Source organism: Mustela erminea, chromosome 7 (genome assembly GCF_009829155.1).
Source record: "Mustela erminea isolate mMusErm1 chromosome 7, mMusErm1.Pri, whole genome shotgun sequence".
Taxonomy (NCBI): domain Eukaryota; kingdom Metazoa; phylum Chordata; class Mammalia; order Carnivora; family Mustelidae; genus Mustela; species Mustela erminea.
In genome coordinates this window covers 25904263-25918333 of record NC_045620.1, presented here as the reverse complement: position 1 = coordinate 25918333, position 14071 = coordinate 25904263, and the positions used below count along the sequence as shown (strand labels likewise).

At 51.3% G+C, this 14071-nt stretch overlaps 1 protein-coding gene across 3 annotated transcripts in view; it reads left to right on the top strand.

Moving 5' to 3' along the window:
* Nucleotides 1-14071, top strand: part of TM9SF4 (transmembrane 9 superfamily member 4) — a 50377-nt gene that overhangs the window by 32785 nt on the left and 3521 nt on the right. For all 3 annotated transcript variants that reach the window (XM_032351019.1, XM_032351020.1, XM_032351021.1), the window contains 9 exons: nucleotides 1027-1097; nucleotides 3092-3224; nucleotides 4258-4339; nucleotides 4435-4510; nucleotides 7657-7740; nucleotides 9763-9938; nucleotides 10427-10490; nucleotides 11608-11727; nucleotides 12564-12653. In XM_032351019.1, the coding sequence (XP_032206910.1) occupies nucleotides 1027-1097; nucleotides 3092-3224; nucleotides 4258-4339; nucleotides 4435-4510; nucleotides 7657-7740; nucleotides 9763-9938; nucleotides 10427-10490; nucleotides 11608-11727; nucleotides 12564-12653 (896 nt within the window). The remainder of the gene's footprint in view (nucleotides 1-1026; nucleotides 1098-3091; nucleotides 3225-4257; nucleotides 4340-4434; nucleotides 4511-7656; nucleotides 7741-9762; nucleotides 9939-10426; nucleotides 10491-11607; nucleotides 11728-12563; nucleotides 12654-14071) is intronic.

Sequence of the window (14071 nt, the reverse complement as noted above, 5' to 3'; positions counted from 1 at the left end):
GCCAGGCCCCTCACAGTCTGTTCTGGTGCTGGGAGAGACAAAAGAGCAGAGAAGTGGTTGAGTCTAGATAATGGTAAGTGCTTTGGGGCAGATAAACAGGGTCACCAGATACACAGCTCTTGAGAAGGGGTAAAGGCTGCTTAAGAGAAAACCTCTCTGGACTGAGAGGAGCCACCATTCAGAAATCCAGGGAAAGATGGGTCCAGCAAAGGCCATGGCCCTGCAAGGGGACAGGCTTGGTGAGAAGCTGGCCGGTGAGCCAGGGGGAGGGTAGTGGGCAGAGGTGGAGTGACACCCACATTTCAGTATCATATGGGAAGCAAAGGTGATTTTAGCTGCTCTTTATTAAACATTTCCTGAGGGGCAGCTGCTGTGTTATTAAGTCCTTTCTAAACCTCTCAGTCCTTCAAGTTCCATGAGCCAAGACTAAAAGGTCAAGTTAGCTTGAGGTCATACAGCCCATTGTCTTAACCTGGAGAGGAAACAGGGTGCTGTAGTGGTACAAGTTGGGGGGGGGCTCTGAACCTTTTGGGGTGTTGAAAGGTAAGGATGCCTGGGGTAAGTTGAAGTGGGAACAGGTGCAGGGCAGAGTGGGGCACCGCGGGCAAAGGGAACAGGAGGCAGCCCCAGTAGGGGCACGGAGGCTGTGAACTGATGACAGAAGTAGCAAGCACGCAGGGGCAGCATGGGAGGTCAGCCCGGGAGGCAGTGAGGCTGCAGAGGTCAGGTGGACCAAGACGTGGAGCAGCTAAAGTGCTGTTCTCCCTGGAATAAAAAGCAGTGTCCCTTGACTGCCCAAACCCAGCCCAGTGGCTCTTTCCTTCCCCTGCCAGGGGAATGACCCTCCATGTACCCTTGTCTGGATAGCTGGGGTGGAGCTCTGCTCAGCAGACAGCCTGAGGCAGCTGCCTACCCACTGCCCACCAGAGGAAGCCCGGTGTGCCAGCGTCCCTCAGCGAAACACCAGGCCGAGGAGGCTCCGTTGGCAGTGCTCAGGCCTCTTCCTCCCTACCCTGTTCGTTTCAGGCATCCTGAGCATGATCATCATTCGGACCCTCCGGAAGGACATCGCCAACTATAACAAGGAGGATGACATTGTACGAGGTCTTGGCTGGGGAGGGTGGACTCGGAGAGGGAGGGCAGACTAGCAGGAGGGCTCTGGGCCTAGCAGACCAAGGGTCAAGGGGTGGTGGTGGTGCTGGTGGTGGTGGTGGTGGTGGTGGTGGTGGTGGTGGTGGTGGTGGTGGTGGTGGTGTGTGTGTGTGTGTGTGTGTGTGTGTGTGTGTGTTTTCACAGAGTAGTTTGAAAAGGAAAAAATGTTTAATGACCCAAAATGAGAGGGATAAGCTTTCTAATTTCTAAGCATAAAAGCAATGGGAGAAGTCCCAGGAAAAAAAAACTTAATGAATATAACATTAAAAATCTGAAACTGGGGACGCCTAGCTGGCTCAGTTGGTACAACACATAGTTGTTTTTTTTTCTTTTTTAAGATTTTATTTATTTATTTGACAGACAGACATCACAAGTAGGCAGAGAGAGGAGGAAGCAGTCTCCCTACCGAGCAGAGAGCCTGATGCAGGGCTGGATCCCAGGGCTCTGGGATCATGACCTGAGTCGAAGGCAGAGGTTTTAACCCACTGAGCCATCCAGGCGCCCCAACACATAGGTCTTAATCTCAGGGTCGTGAGTTCAAGCCCTATGTTGGGTGTTGGGCCTACTTAAAAAAAAAAAAAAAAATCTAAAAACTGTTCCACATGTCAGAATATATAGATAAGACAGGAAAGTGTGACAAACTTGAAAAAGAGTCAATAGTTAAAAGAACTGGTTTTAAAAAGTCCCAAAATCTCTAATGTAAGAATGAACAAAAAATTTACTGACTAGGAAATGGCAAGTGAACATGTGAAAAAACATTTTTACCTCAGGGATGGTTATCCACCCCCCCACACCCCAAAACAGATTCAAACAATATGAGAAGACAGTTTGGGACCTTCAGATCAGTCATATATAGTATAGTAGTCATCGGCAGCAAGGTGGATGTGAGCTAAGCACTTTTCCACGCCACCCATGCAAGTATAAATTTGTAGTTTCCTGAAAAGTTACGTATTGGCTACACATAGCATGAACTATAAAATAGTTAACTTGCTTTGATGTCATTCTTTTAGAATTTTCCAAAGGAAACTATCAGAACCCCCAAAGACTTGGTCTAGGTGTATTTATTATAGCTCTATTTATAATTTAAATAAACTAGATGTAGCCTGATATTCCATAAAAGTGGATTGGCTATGTTATGGTGCAGTTATACAATAGAAAGTTGTACCGACATTAAAATACTAATTGCAGAGTATTTATTGGAAATGAGGAAATGCTTATGATCAAACATCACCTGAAAATAACTAAGTATGCAATAAATAGGGTCTGGTTCCAATTTTGTGTTTAAAAATTATATATACATATGCATATATATATACACACACATACATAAAGAGCTAAAAGAAATGTGTCAAAACAATGATCTCATTAAGTGCTGGGAGTATAAATTGTGTTTTTCTACTTTGTTTTTTTTTTTTAATTTTGAATTTACTTACGAGCCCTGGGATCATGACCTGAGCCAAAGGCAGATGCTTAACAACTGAGCCACCCAGGCGCCCCTACTATAAACATTTATTATTTTTTATTCATTTGAAGCATACTATGTGCCAAAAAATTTTTTTTTACTTTTTTATTGCATAAGAGCACATACTATTTTTATAATAAGTTAAAAAAAATTGCTTTTAAATTTCACCACTCAGAAAAACTCTCACAGTTAACATTTCAGTGTGCTGATGTTTACACTCTTTTTCCATGCACAAGGCTTATGGAATTTGGGGAGGAGTTTTGCCTTTTATGTAGCTGTAAGCCTCATGTTTGTGCCCTCCTTTTCCGTGTGACATTTCTCTGGGGAGTACTTTGTCATGTCGTGTACTCTCAGGTCAGAGTGGAGGCTGGCTGACACCCAAAGGACCCTCAGCCCTAGTCCGGGGGCGTGGGTCCCTGCAGGAGCTGCGTCCTCTGGGCCCCAAGAAGCAGCCTCACTTCTGGCCCTTTGCTGCAGGAAGACACCATGGAAGAGTCTGGGTGGAAGCTGGTACACGGAGATGTCTTCAGGCCCCCCCAGTACCCCATGATCCTCAGCTCCCTCCTGGGCTCAGGCATTCAGCTCTTCTGTATGATCCTCATCGTCATCTGTGAGTGGGCCTGCTGGGGCTAGCAGTGGGGTCCTGTCACCAGAGAGCACAGGCCTGAGTCTCAGAGAGGTGGCCTCCTGCCCCTGGAGAACGGGGCAGGTCTGCACCACTGGGCCAGACAGAGTCATCTATGCCAGCAGGAGGGCCGGGTCCTCTCAACACCAGGCTCTGGTGGTTGGCTGCACCTCGGGGCGCTCCAGCACTGTGGTTCGCCTCCCACGTCCACTCTCAGCAAAACCACACGCCAGTGCTGTGAGGTTGGCCTCCCTCGGCAGTCAGGCTTTAAGTGACTTACACAAGTCAGCACCAGGTGTTTTCTCAGAAAACAACCCCCCAAACCCTAATATATAGTAATTATAGACAGTTCTGAAGTCAGTCTGCCTAAAAAACTTTTTTTACCATTTAAACTACTTTTTAATTGACACATAACACTATGTAAGGTGTACAGTACAACAGTTTGCTGTGTGTATATATGGTGAAATGATCACAGTGGTAAGTTTAGTTAACATTCATTACCGCACATAGTTACATGCTTTTTTTTCTTGTGATGAGAACATTTAAGACCTAATCTCTTAGCAGTGCATCTGCCTAAGTTTGTATCTCAGGCTCACGCCGCTGGGCTTTGTGACTTTGGACACCTCCCTTGACCTCTGCGAACCTGTTTGCTCATTTGAGAACTGGATAAGCAGCACCCCCCACTCGTCGCAGGGCCGAGAAGGCAGGTGCAGTGAGCAGGCATCTGTGATGGTCTGAGCTCTGTGCTGGCCAGTTGCAAGTGTTCTGTGGGCTGGAAGCTGCAGGGAACGTGTGGCCAGCCAGCACCTGGCAGCTGCTGCTCTCCTGTGAACCCTGGCTAAGACCGATCTTCTCCTGTAGAGAGCGAGGGAGTATGCTGTCAGAAAGGCCAAGGGAAGAGGGAACCTCATCAAGCCTCATCTGCCCTGGGCCCTGAGTACCAGCCTGGGATGGGGGCCGGGGCCCTGGGACCCTGGCCATCAGCCGCCCTGTCTCTCTTCTCCCTCTCCCTCCACAGTCGTGGCCATGCTTGGGATGTTGTCGCCCTCCAGCCGGGGAGCTCTCATGACCACGGCCTGCTTCCTCTTCATGTTCATGGGGTAGGTGTGTCTGAGTGAACTCCGGGGCTTGCCCAGGCAGCCTGCCCTTGAACTAACAAATCTCCCTGGTGTGGCTCCCTACCATTCCCCCACAGGGTGTTCGGTGGATTTGCTGCTGGCCGGCTGTACCGTACTCTGAAAGGCCATCGGTGGAAGAAAGGAGCCTTCTGTGTAAGCATCCTAACCTCCTCCCAGTGTTGGTGTGGAGCTGAGAAGCTTCTTCCTGGGCTTCTCAGCAGTGTGGGTGGTCTGTGGTGGGGTTTAGGATCAGAGGTATAGAGGACCAGAGGATGGGGTTGGGGGGTCACACACCCAAGGGGAGGGAATGCTGCGTTCCCACCACAAGCACCTTGGGACCTCTGAGGGCCCTTGCCGCTGTATCCATAAGAAGAGGGGATTGAATTTCGGTGGTTTTTAGCCTATGTTGTTTGTTGGCTAAAATAAGAGAAGAAATAGGAGATTCAGAATAACAGGATTTGACACCAAGCCTTGGTGTCAGAGTTTAAAGCCAGAAACTGATCAGCAGGGCTGCTGGGAGGACACCCTGCCCAGTGGAGTAGAGAGAACCACCTGCCCAGGGCAGAAGAAGCCAGGCCCAGGTTGCTTTCAGCCTGTCTTCAGACTTGGGTGCCTCCATTTCCTCTTCAGGGAGGACAGCTTCTGTCCTTCTCTGTCCTCCTGGTGGTCGGGAGAGTTTCTGGCAACAGAAAAGACCACAGAAACTGGCAGAAGCCTGGGACTTGACCCTACCTCCCAGGGAGCCATGACCCTGACCCTATCCCAGACAAGGAGGCCCTAAAGCCACGAGAAACCCTTGTGTCAGACTGGAAGACCCTTTAGGAGTGGTCCTGAAACCATTCCTACTCTGTTGAAAGCCCCAGGGGAGCCCAGGCTGTTTCAGTTCCGGCTGCCACAACCCTGGCATAAAGTCCTCACTAGAAGAGCTGCAAAGGTGGCTTTTCTGGAAGAAGCAAAGAAAGGCCCTGAATTGTTGATGCATCGGGCATCTTCAGGCACACAAGAGCCAGGGATCTACAGAGGTGTGGAACCCAGGCAATACCCTATACAGCTCTTCCCTGGGAGGCCTCCCACAGGTACCCCAGGACCTCCCTCCGCAGGCCCCATGCCACACCCCGCCTCTTTGCCCCACACCTCCTCCTTGCTTCTGGTGGTGGCAGCGTTCACCAGGACCCCCAGGCCAGACCACTGGGTTGCTTCCTTGCCTCCTACTCCCTTCTGCCCACCGCCTCTCAGACAACAGGTTTCCTCCCCGCTGCAGCTCTGGCTCTAGAACTCTTGCCCAGGTTTTGGGCATTTTTGCCTCTTGCCTAGACCCTAGGCGTCCCTGGTGTCCCTGCAAGATTCTGACCCTTCCCTGGTGCTCTGGGCATTGCTGTGGCCCGCAGTGATGCGGACCTCTCACTGCTCATCTCTCCTCTGGCCTCTGTCTTCCCCTCTGTATGGACACACCGCTCCTTCACTCCCCTTACCTCATCCTTTACGTCTTAGCGTCACCCTCTAGAAGCCACCTCCCCTCCTCCCCCCATTCTGACTTCTTTGTCCTCCTTGGCACCCCAGAGGAGCCTAGGTAGAGCCTCGTGCCTACAAGTAGTGCCATGGAGGTGGGTCTCCATTTGTGGCTCTGTCTGCCTCACTGGAACTCTTCTCCTGTTCTCACTCATTGTGCTGTGTGGACAGCACGATGTCCAGTCTATAAATTCCTGCTAGGAGGGCCGACAGACGCCCTGCTAGACACAGCAGAGTAAAGCAGGACCGTGCAGGCAGGGAGGAAATGACATTTGAGCTGGGCTTTGAAGAGGAGGGTTTTAGATGGACCGAAGCAGCCAGCAGGGCAGCCTGGGGTTCTGGAATCTCCTAGATCCTAGTCCTGGCTCTGTCCTTTTTCAGTTTCCCCATCTCTCCAGTGGGGGATGGTCACACCTACCTTTCAGGGGTTTTGTAGATGGAAGGAGACTGCACAGAAGGCCCTAGACACAGCATTAGCACTCAGGCAGCAGATACCCTGAGACGGTGCTCACTCTGCCTGCACCAGCCCAGGGACAGCGACATGCAGGAGCGGCAGCCAGTTACTGGGTGTGGGAGAGCTGTGGGCAAAAGGTGAAGTTGACGTTGGAGGCCGAGTGCCAGCTTGCAGGGAGCCTCAGGCATCGTGGTCAGTGGCCCTCCTGGATGCTCAGGCAGCCCTAGCAGTGAAGGAAGCTCCTGTAGGTCTGGGGCTTCGGTTCTGTGTGCCTGGGCCCCAGCCGAAGAGATTGACTGGACAGAATATAGCTCAGTGGGCCGGGGCTTGGCCTCTGGGCTCAGACTGCTTGTGTTTGAGCCCCTGATTCTTCCTTAACTGTGAAGTTGGAGTGTGTATTTAACACTGCTGGACCTCAGTGTCCTCTTCTTTTTCTTTCTTTTTTTTTTTTAAGATTTTATTTATTTACTTGAGAGAGAGCGAGAGCACAGAGGGAAACAGAGAAGCAGACTCCCCAAGGAGCCCAGTGTGAGGCTCCATCACAGGACCCTGGGATCATGACCTGAGCCAAAGTCAGACGTTATACTGACTGAGCCACCCGGGGGCCCCAGTGTCCTCTTCTTTAAAAGGGAATAATGAGGGGCCTCTGGCGGCTCAGTTGTTAAGCATCTGCTTTCGGCTCAGGTCATGATCCCGGTATCCCGGGATCAAGCCCTGCATCAGGCTCCCTGCTCAGTGGGGAGCCTGCTTCTCCTCCTCCTACTCCCCCGGCTTATGTTCCCTCTCTCATTGTGTCTATCTATCTCAAATAAATAAAATCTTTTTTTAAAAAAATTTTTAAATAAATAAATGAAAGCAAATAATGATAATCCTTTCCATCTGGCCCATAGGATTAGGTGAGCTGATGTGTGTGGAGGCCAGCACCCGCCACCCCTAAGACAGTTCAGGCTTACCCACCACTCTAGGCAGTTTTTGTTGGGATCCACATATACGTGTTTTGTAAAAGTTGTATTTATTCATTCCCATTCAACAAATGTTTATTGAGCAGCTACTGAGTTCTAAATGCTGGGCGTACATCAGCGGATAGGAAGGGGGTAGGGACGACAACACTCTCCTCCCAAGGAGCTCACAGTCTCTGGGGGCAGCAGGCCTTGGCCAGGTAACAGTACATAATCAGAATGGGATGAGGGCAAGGAATGGGCAGTTCAGGGGATGCTTTCTGGAAGGAATTACCCTGGAGCTGGATCCTGATGGACAAGGAGGGTTGAGAGCCTCTAGTCTGGGAGCCCCACTGGAACAGGTGGCAGCACCCCAGCCTGGTCTCCCTTGCTTCCAGACGGCAACACTCTACCCTGGCGTGGTTTTTGGCATCTGCTTCGTTTTGAATTGCTTCATCTGGGGAAAGCACTCATCAGGAGCAGTAAGTAAGGGGGTACCAGCTGTGCTGGGTCCCACTCTGGGAGGTCACTTCCTGCTGTTCTCTTCCCTTTTTTGAGTCCCCGGAGTTCCGTTCCCAGCCCTGGGGCCTGAGGGCTCCCCGGGGTTTCCCCCTCCCTGCCCATCCAGCTGCCCGTGCTCCGGCCCTGGCCTTCTTGTGCACTTTTGCAGAGAGCTGGCCAAAGCTCACTTCTCTAAAGGGAGATTTCCACAGCCCAGGGGCCAGCTGGGGAATCTCCCTTGGCCTGAGCCAAGGGAAAGCTGCCTGGTGTGAGTTTATTAGGTCAGTATCCCAAACAGGGCTCTCCTCCTCTTGTCCCTGCCCCTTGGATCCAGTCCCCACAAGTTGTCCTGCCTTGAGTGCAGGGATCCTGCCTGCCCCAGTCATTGCCTGCAGCTGCCCAAGACTCACTGAGTAGGACTGTGAGCTCGGTGGGGGGCAGGGAGATGGGTTTTCCATCCGCTCCCTCAATCCCTGGCAGGGCTGCAGGGGAGGTGGGGCAGGCCTTTGCCCTGGAGCCTTAGCGGGTAGAGCCACTCCCCTCACTGCAGGTGCCCATTTGTTAGAGGTCTTCTGGGGTGCGAGAGGACAGGCTTCTTTGCAGCAGTCTGGGAAGTCGCCCTCAGAAAAGACAGTCATGGTCTTCTCACTTCCTCTTTTCTACCTGTTGTTCCTTCTCTCTCTCAACATTTTCTTCCCAGTTACCAACCACTCATGATAAATACTCATCAGAGAAATTTTGGAAAGTACAGAGAAGTTGATGTAATCTGTAATCTTAATGATGTGTCCACATCGTTAGTATATTTTTGCAGTCTTTTAAGCTATATTTAAAATAGAATGCTGAAATTTTAAATTTATAATGAAATAGCAAACATTTATATCATGCTTGCATTGGAGTAAGTACTGTTCTAAACACTTTGCCCATATTAATTCGCTTCCTCCAGTTTGCATGATTCTTGTAAAAACAGTACTGAAATGAACAGGAAAAGAAGCAAATGAAAAGTCAGTTCTAACCCCTACCTCCCCCCTGAGGAAGTATTGTTAACTTCTGGCCACAGCCCTCTGTAGACACATAAACATATAAATATTGGGGTGGTTCTCTTAAAATGGGAGTCTTTTTTTTTTTTTTTTTTTTAAGATTCTATTTATTTATTTGACAGAAAGAGAGAGATCACAAGTAGGCAGAGAGGCAGGCAGAGAGAGATGGAGAAGCAGGCTCTCTGCAGAGCAGAGAGCCTAATGCAGGGCTCGATCCCAGGACCGAGATCATGACCGGAGCGGAAGGCAGTGGCTTAACTCACTGAGTCACCTAGGCGCCCCTTAAAATGGAGTCTTATACATACAGTTTTTTGGTTTTTTTTTTTAAGATTTTATTTATTTATTCAACAGAGAGAGAGATCACAAGTAGGCAGAGAGAGAGAGGAGGAAGCAGGCTCCCTGCTGAGCAGAGAGCCCGATGTGGGACTCGATCCCAGGACCCTGAGATCATGACCTGAGCCGAAGGCAGTGGCTTAACCCACTGAGCCACCCAGGCGCCCTACATACAGTTTTGTAACCTGCTTTTTTTTTTTTACTTCATAGTATATTTATGATGTATTATTTTAACAAAACTGGGAACATACGATTTGTACACTTGTGTTTTTGCCCTTTTGTCTCCAGTTCACATACCACCTAATTCTCCTTCATTCTGGCCTCATCTCCCCCTCATGTTCTTGGTCCTTCTTTGTTCTTTCTCTACTTCCTCCCTGGCTGACAAGCTCCTCTGGGATGCCGTGGTTCCTTCTCCACCTCATAACCCAAATGGTCCTCCATCTGCCCTCTGCTTTTCCCCAGGGCTGACTCAGTCCCAGGAGGTTCTGGCCAGGAACCTTGAAGGGGGTGGGGTGTGTCTGCAGGACCTTCCCCACCATGGTGGCCCTCCTTCTTTGGGACCCAATGGGTCCCTCTCCCCCCTGCACAACCCCTGGGCCTTATGGGAGGTGACTCATGGCGCTGTGCCCGCAGGTGCCCTTCCCCACCATGGTGGCCCTGCTGTGCATGTGGTTTGGGATCTCCCTGCCCCTTGTCTACCTGGGCTACTACTTCGGCTTCCGCAAGCAGCCGTATGACAACCCCGTGCGCACCAACCAGATTCCCCGGCAGATCCCTGAACAGCGATGGTACATGAACCGGTTTGTCGGGTGAGTCTCCAGCAGGGCCAAGGCCAATGCTGCCCTCAGCCATTTCCTTGGGAGGACATGGAACGGGTCCCCTCCCCCGGGGTTGTTGTGACTGATGTTCAGCAGCTCCAGCAGGCTCTAGTAGACTTCATGAAAATTTAACTTCACTCCAGGTTCAAGAGGACCAAGTTGTAGCCAGACTTGGTGTTGTCATAGGAACCGGGACAGGGAAGGAAGGGGTGGAAGAATGCAGGTGAGGCAGGTTAAGACCATCGCTCAGATCTAGGCAACTTACCTACCTCTCTGTACCTCAGTTTCCCCATCAATAAAATGGGGAGAATGGTGCCCACCTTGCCACCCTCTCAGGAGGCTGTATGGTACGAAAGCATGCCAGGGAGCTAGAACCACCACAGCTGTGTGCGCACCGTCCTCCGGGCCGCCTGGGAGGAGCCCGGGTCCCTCAGTGGCCTGGGTCTCCTGGCGGCGTTAACCCTCCCCTTGTGCTGCAGCATTCTCATGGCTGGGATCCTGCCCTTCGGTGCCATGTTCATCGAGCTTTTCTTCATCTTCAGCGTAAGTACCGCTTCTCTCCAGGGCTGGGTCAGCCCACAGGGTTGGTGGGGACGCTCCCCTGCCCTGTGCATTAGCCTGATCCCTGTCCCTCTGCTCATGTGCTCTGCCTCTTACCACCTGTGAGATTTCAGACGGGCCCTTTCGCCTCTCGGGGTCCCCACTCATCACCCCAAAATGGGATTGACAGTCCCGCCCCTCGGGATGGCTTGGAAGGAAACATGAGATAGGCCACATGTGTGGGGGGTCTGGTGTAGGAAGTAGGAGCTGCTTCGGTAGCCTTGCAGCCAGACTCCACCATTGTTCATCCTGCGGCCTCGGCTTTGAGTTCCAGGTCCCCACACATCTTGGTCTGCTACTCAGAACTCTTAGGAAAGTAGGGGGAATGATTCCTAATTCTCTAGATCACCGTGAGGCTGGAGTGGGAATTTCCAGAAGAGGCACATGCTTGGCATTCAGGCAGTACTTGTTAAATAGTGGCTGTCATGATGATGCTGACCCCTGCCCAGCCCTGCCAAGGTGGAAGTTGGCAGAAGCGCTTCTCAAAGACACCTGTGCCTGCTGACCTGGCTCAGTGGCCTGCCCCACCCAGCCCTGCCTAAGAAAGGGTCAGAGGATGGGTTGGCTGCCTGCCCCCCCACCCCAGGAGGCCACCTTATTCTGTGGGACCCTGAGCGAATGAATCACCAGCCTCTCTGAGCCTTGGCTTCCTCACCTATAAATGGCCACACTTGTATAGACTTACATTTGGAGATGGATGCACATAAAGCATGTAGCGCCTGACGTAGCATGCAGGAGGCTGTCCTGGTGGTGGCCACTGTGTGATTTTGATTGGGGCGGGATTCATTGTTTTCCACAAGCTGTTGAGTTCAGGCTGGGGCCCACCCATTGCAGGGTCACCCATGCCCCAGCCGCTCCCTAAGAACAGCCTGGCTCACCCAGAGAAAGGGGCCGTCAGAGCCACATGCCAGGCCCACAGACCCCAGTGATATCATGATGGTGCCCTGCCCTGGTGGCAGCTGGTGTGGTAGTCATAACTGCAGGGTGGTTTTCTGAGAGCAGGCAGTGTATGCTGCATGAAGGCAGGCCAAGCTGAAGGCCAGCTGTGATGTGTCCACAGGCCATCTGGGAGAATCAGTTCTATTACCTTTTTGGCTTCCTGTTCCTTGTCTTCATCATCCTGGTGGTGTCATGTTCACAAATCAGCATCGTCATGGTGTACTTCCAGCTCTGTGCAGAGGTGAGGGGAGTGGGGCCGGGATTTGGGGGTGAGGAGAGCTGGGGCCTGCATTGAATGGGTCATTGAAGCTGCCTGGGTTTCCCAGGTGGGCCTCCTTCCTCTGGCTATGAGCTCTTGGGCAAGTCCATCACTTCACTTCGCTAAGCCTCGCTTTATTCAGCTGTAGACTGGAGTTGATCCCTACCTCACAGCATAGTCACGTGCAGTAGTCACAGCAACATGAGAGAAGGACGGTAGATTGTCAGTACAAAGTCCACTCCAGTAGTGGCTTCTCCAGTAGCTGATGCAGATTGGGTGGCCTTCCCTCCCTCTGGGCACTAGCTCTTGGCAGGGCCCCTCGATACGGGCTCTGGGACACACAGCTGGTGCTAAAACCCTGGCTTCTCCGTTAGTAGCTGTGGTTGGGCAGTTTCGTAACTTCTCTGTGCCTTCCATCCCTCATCATGTGACACGGCAGCAATAGGGCCTGATGGGCCTACTAAAGGAGTGAACGAGCTGATTCACGTACAGCACTTAGAATGGTGCCTGGCACGTCGTGAGCATTTGCTCAGGAAATGTTAGTTGTTCTTTTGCTGTGGCCCTCGGTGATCTTTTTTTTTTTTAATCGAGATCTCATTGATGAACAGTAGAGTTTATCCTTTTTAGTCTCCATCTGCTGTATGCATTTTTAGAAATGCATACAGTTGTGTAACCACGATCACAGTCCAGATAAAAAACATTCCCGTCACCTCAAATATTACTGTTCTCGCCTAAGGTCTTTAGCTCCTCAGGCAACCATGAACCTTCGGGAAGAGATTACACCTGGAGAAAATGACTCTGCTTTTTTTCCTCTTCAGGATTACCGCTGGTGGTGGAGGAATTTCCTAGTCTCCGGGGGATCTGCCTTCTACGTCCTCGTCTATGCCATCTTTTACTTTGTTAACAAGGTACGGCCCTGTGTGAGGAGGCCCCCAGCCCTCTCAGGGCAGGCTGGGGGAGAGGAGGGTGCTGGGGAAAAACCAAAGTGTCTGAGTCTCTCGTGCCACGAGTGGGGAGAACCAAAGCCATTTTGTTCTAGAGCATGCATCTTTTTAGGACAGAGAGGATCCGTGTGTTTTGAGGGACAAAAGCCTTACGATAAAGGACAGTGAGAATACTGCAGCAAAACCTACGAGATACAGCCAAAGCAGAACTTAAAGGAGATCTCTCACCTTACAGTGCTTGCTATTCATAAGAAATGAGAGAGACTGGAAATGTCGTACATTCCTTGGGTTAGGAAAAAGAGCAATAACATGAAATAACAAAGAAAGTAGATGAGAAGGAGTTCATAAAGACAGAAGCAAAAAGTACTGAAAGCACCTTTAGCACCTTTAGGAACTCGGGTATACCCACAGAGCTTGCTGCCCCCAAGAGCCGAGTGAGTAAGAATACAGCACTCCCCGCTCGCCATGCTCGTTGTGGTAGGTCCACAGGTGACACGTAAGCCACGTGAGCCCCTGAGAGGAGTATAGGCTCCCTGTGGTGGACCCCTCCCTCCCAGGGGTGCCACTGAAGATGGTCTCCCCCACTGTGCTTCGGGTCTCCAGAACCCAAAGAGAGGCGGTCCTCTGTTTGCGGCCAGGCTGTGTTCCCAAACCAGAGTCACGGGCCAGGTGGTGGGAGCTTGGGATGCCCTCTCGCAAAACGGTCAGGTTAGAGAGGACGGTGTGGGTCATCTCGAGGTGGTGCTTCAGCCCTGCTTCCGGTTTGCTGACTGTGCCCCTGTTCTCCAGCTGTCCCAGCAAGGGATCGCGGAGCTCAGCAGTCAGCAAACTCGAGCCCGTGTGCTGGTGGGCCTGTTTCTGTAAATGAGGTGTGGCTGGAACACAGCCATGCTCGTTCATTTACATACATCTGCGGCTGCTCTCACACGTTAGTGGCAGCGTAGCATGGTTGTGACAGAGGCCACGTGGCCGACAAAACCTGAACTCTGTATAATCTGGCCCTTGGAGAAAAAGTTCGCTGACCCCTGCTCTGGCACATCCGGTGACAGGAGATACCCCCTCCTGGCATGCTCCTGCTCTTTGGCTAGCTCCTGTCGTTACAGAGGTCTTCCTTGATCACACTGAAACCCGCCCCGCTGTCACTTCTGTCTTTAGGCCATAGTCTCAGTCCTAGAATCATCCAGAACAAATCTAATTTCCCTCCTCTGTAACCCATATTCATCAGAACTCTTGAGTAAAAAGCGACTAAAACTGAGTATCAGCTGGCTTAAGCAAAAAGAGAATGTATTGACTGCTATACCTGGAAAGTTGAAGAAGCCGGAGTTCTAGCTTTAGGCATAGTTAAATCCAGCATTTCAAAGGATGTTGGATATGTGTTTTCT